Here is a 2,388-nt window from a genome sequence, read left to right on the forward strand (position 1 = left end):
TCCTTCCATGCCTGCACCCCTCTGTCACCCCCCCGGACCCTTAACCACTGGCTGACACCAACTACTGTGTGCCCCTGCCCTACACACCCTTCTTCCCCCCATAACCCCCTTCCCCACCTTGTTGCCCCCCGTTCCTCCCTGCTAGCCCCCTACACCCCAGCTAGCTCTTCCCTAGATCTTGTCCCACACCTGGGCATCACAGCTTGCCCTGGCACTGTGTTTGGGGCAGGAACATGTGTTTTGGGGGGAGAATGAAAGGACAGTGTGGGGGGCACATCCCAGCCTGCCCTCGTACCCAAGTGGGGGGATTTCTCCCATGGTGGCAGCGTCCCAAGGCTCACAGGGAGACCTTTGCCCTGTCCCACTTTGGTTTCTGTGACGACCGAGCTTGCCGGCGGACTTTGGAGGGGCCGGTGGGTGATTAACCATCTTGCCACTCTTCCCCCAGAGCTTTTCAGCACCAGCCCCTGACATGGCACCTGGGAAGCCTGGGAAGAGCATGGGGGCTTCGGAGGACCCCTCGGTTACACTTTTCAGGGAGTACCTGAAGATTGACACTGTCCACCCCAAACCTGACTATGGTGAGGATGGGGGGGACAGGATGGGGAGCCATGCAGAGATCCGGCAACGCTGCTTTGCAGCTCCGGTCTTTGGACCCAGGTGCTCGAGTCCTGTGCCGAGGCTGTTTTAATCATTAAGAAGCAAACAGCTTTGTGCCTTATCTCTGCTGGTGCCTTTGGTTTGTTTCCGCCAGCCCTGGGCCCCCCCTGTTCCACGCTGCCCTGGCTCTGGGACTGATGCTTGTGGTAACCCCATGTAGCTCTCCTTCCATTAACATTTCCATCCTCCCACTAAAGTACATTGAAATTTTTTTATTGGTGAGAAGCTCCCAAAACTCCTATGGAGGACTGTGTCCCCTGAACTCAACCCCTTCAGTTTTTATGTTTTCATATTCCCCTAGTTCTTGCCCCAAAGGCATGGTGACAGGCCACTCCTGTCCCCTCTCCCAGCCACCGCTTGTGCCCAGGACCTCCATCACCTGCCCTTTCTGGTCACCTCTTTCCTTGGCCTGGGAACCCCAGAGAGCCTTGGGGTCCCTGGGGGGATGCAGTGAGAGGGAAGGGAAATCCTGACGTAACTGCAGGCACCCCCGCTCCTCCCTAGATGCGGCCGTACAGTTTCTGGAGCGCGTTGGCACCGACCTGGGCTTGGCCTGCCAGAAAGTGGAGGTGAGTGAGACAAGAAGCAACCCCCCAACCGTCCATCCATCCATCCATCCATCCATCCATCCATCCATCCATCTGCACCTGGATCCTTAGCGACCAGGCTGTTCCCCTGCTCGCCACCCCGGACCTGGGCAGGAGTGAATCCCCTCTGCCTGTAATCCTCTGCTGACCTGAGCCCTTCCTTAAGCCTGTATTCCGGCTGGTCCCCGCTGACCTTTGCAGCCGCCTGTGCTATGATTAGCCGGGGACCTGGCAGGGTCGTGTTGGCTGGGGACATCCTTCCTGCTGGGCACCAGCTGTCCCCGGGGACTCCCGGGCACTGGGGGAAGACTCTGGGTTTGTCTCCCTTCCTCCGTCTGAATTGCAGCCAGGTCTTGCACCCGTGCCCAGGCTCTGTCTGGCTGCAGGGGGTGCAGGCATGCCTGCTCCTGCTGCCGGGTGGCATCAAGAAACTTTTTGGCCCCAAACCACCGGTCCCAGCCCCTTTGTCCCCAGCCTGGACCCCGGTGACATCTTGCCCTTGCCCCACAGGTGTGCCAGGGCCGTGTGGTGCTGATCCTGACCTGGCAGGGCACGAACCCCCGCCTGCGCTCCATCCTCCTCAACTCCCACACTGATGTTGTGCCCGTCTTTGAGGTGCTGGGACAGGGCAAAGGGTGGGATGGGCATCGGGGGGAGGACGGGGTGGCAGGAAAGTGGGAGCCCACCGGTGCTCTGCCGTCACGGCCACTTTTACCCACAGGAGCATTGGACCTACCCACCCTTCGAGGCCGTTAAGGACTCGCAGGGCAACATCTATGCCCGGGGTGCCCAGGACATGAAGTGCGTCTCCATCCAGTGAGTGGAGGGCTCTGCGCCCACCGGGTGGGCACGGTGGTGAGGGTGCCTCTGAGTGATGCAAGACGGGATGCCACCATCCCCAGGGTCCCAGGGGCTGAGGGTGCCACCGCTTGACCCCCCTGGCGTGGCTCAGGGCACACCAGCCCCTCTCATCCGTGATGCCCAGGTACCACCTTCTTCCCACAGGTACCTGGAGGCCATCCGGAGGCTGAAGGCAGAGGGAAAGTGTTTTGCCCGCACCATCCACCTCACCTTTGTGCCTGGTGAGTCCCCAGAGTGTCCCCTTGGGGGGACAGGAGAGGCTGGCAGCCGGGGGGCTGCC

The 2,388-nt window shown here is 60.8% G+C and overlaps 1 protein-coding gene across 1 annotated transcript in view; it reads left to right on the forward strand.

Moving 5' to 3' along the window:
- Positions 1-472: 472 nt before the first annotated feature.
- Positions 473-2,388, forward strand: part of ACY1 (aminoacylase 1) — a 4,026-nt gene continuing 2,110 nt past the window's right edge. The window contains exons 1-5 of the mRNA XM_009697510.1: positions 473-581; positions 1,165-1,229; positions 1,758-1,862; positions 1,969-2,063; positions 2,253-2,329. Coding sequence (XP_009695812.1) covers positions 473-581; positions 1,165-1,229; positions 1,758-1,862; positions 1,969-2,063; positions 2,253-2,329 — 451 coding nt within the window. The remainder of the gene's footprint in view (positions 582-1,164; positions 1,230-1,757; positions 1,863-1,968; positions 2,064-2,252; positions 2,330-2,388) is intronic.

The sequence above is a fragment of the Cariama cristata genome, unplaced genomic scaffold (genome assembly GCF_000690535.1).
Source record: "Cariama cristata isolate BGI_N322 unplaced genomic scaffold, ASM69053v1 scaffold25773, whole genome shotgun sequence".
Taxonomy (NCBI): Eukaryota; Metazoa; Chordata; class Aves; order Cariamiformes; family Cariamidae; genus Cariama; species Cariama cristata.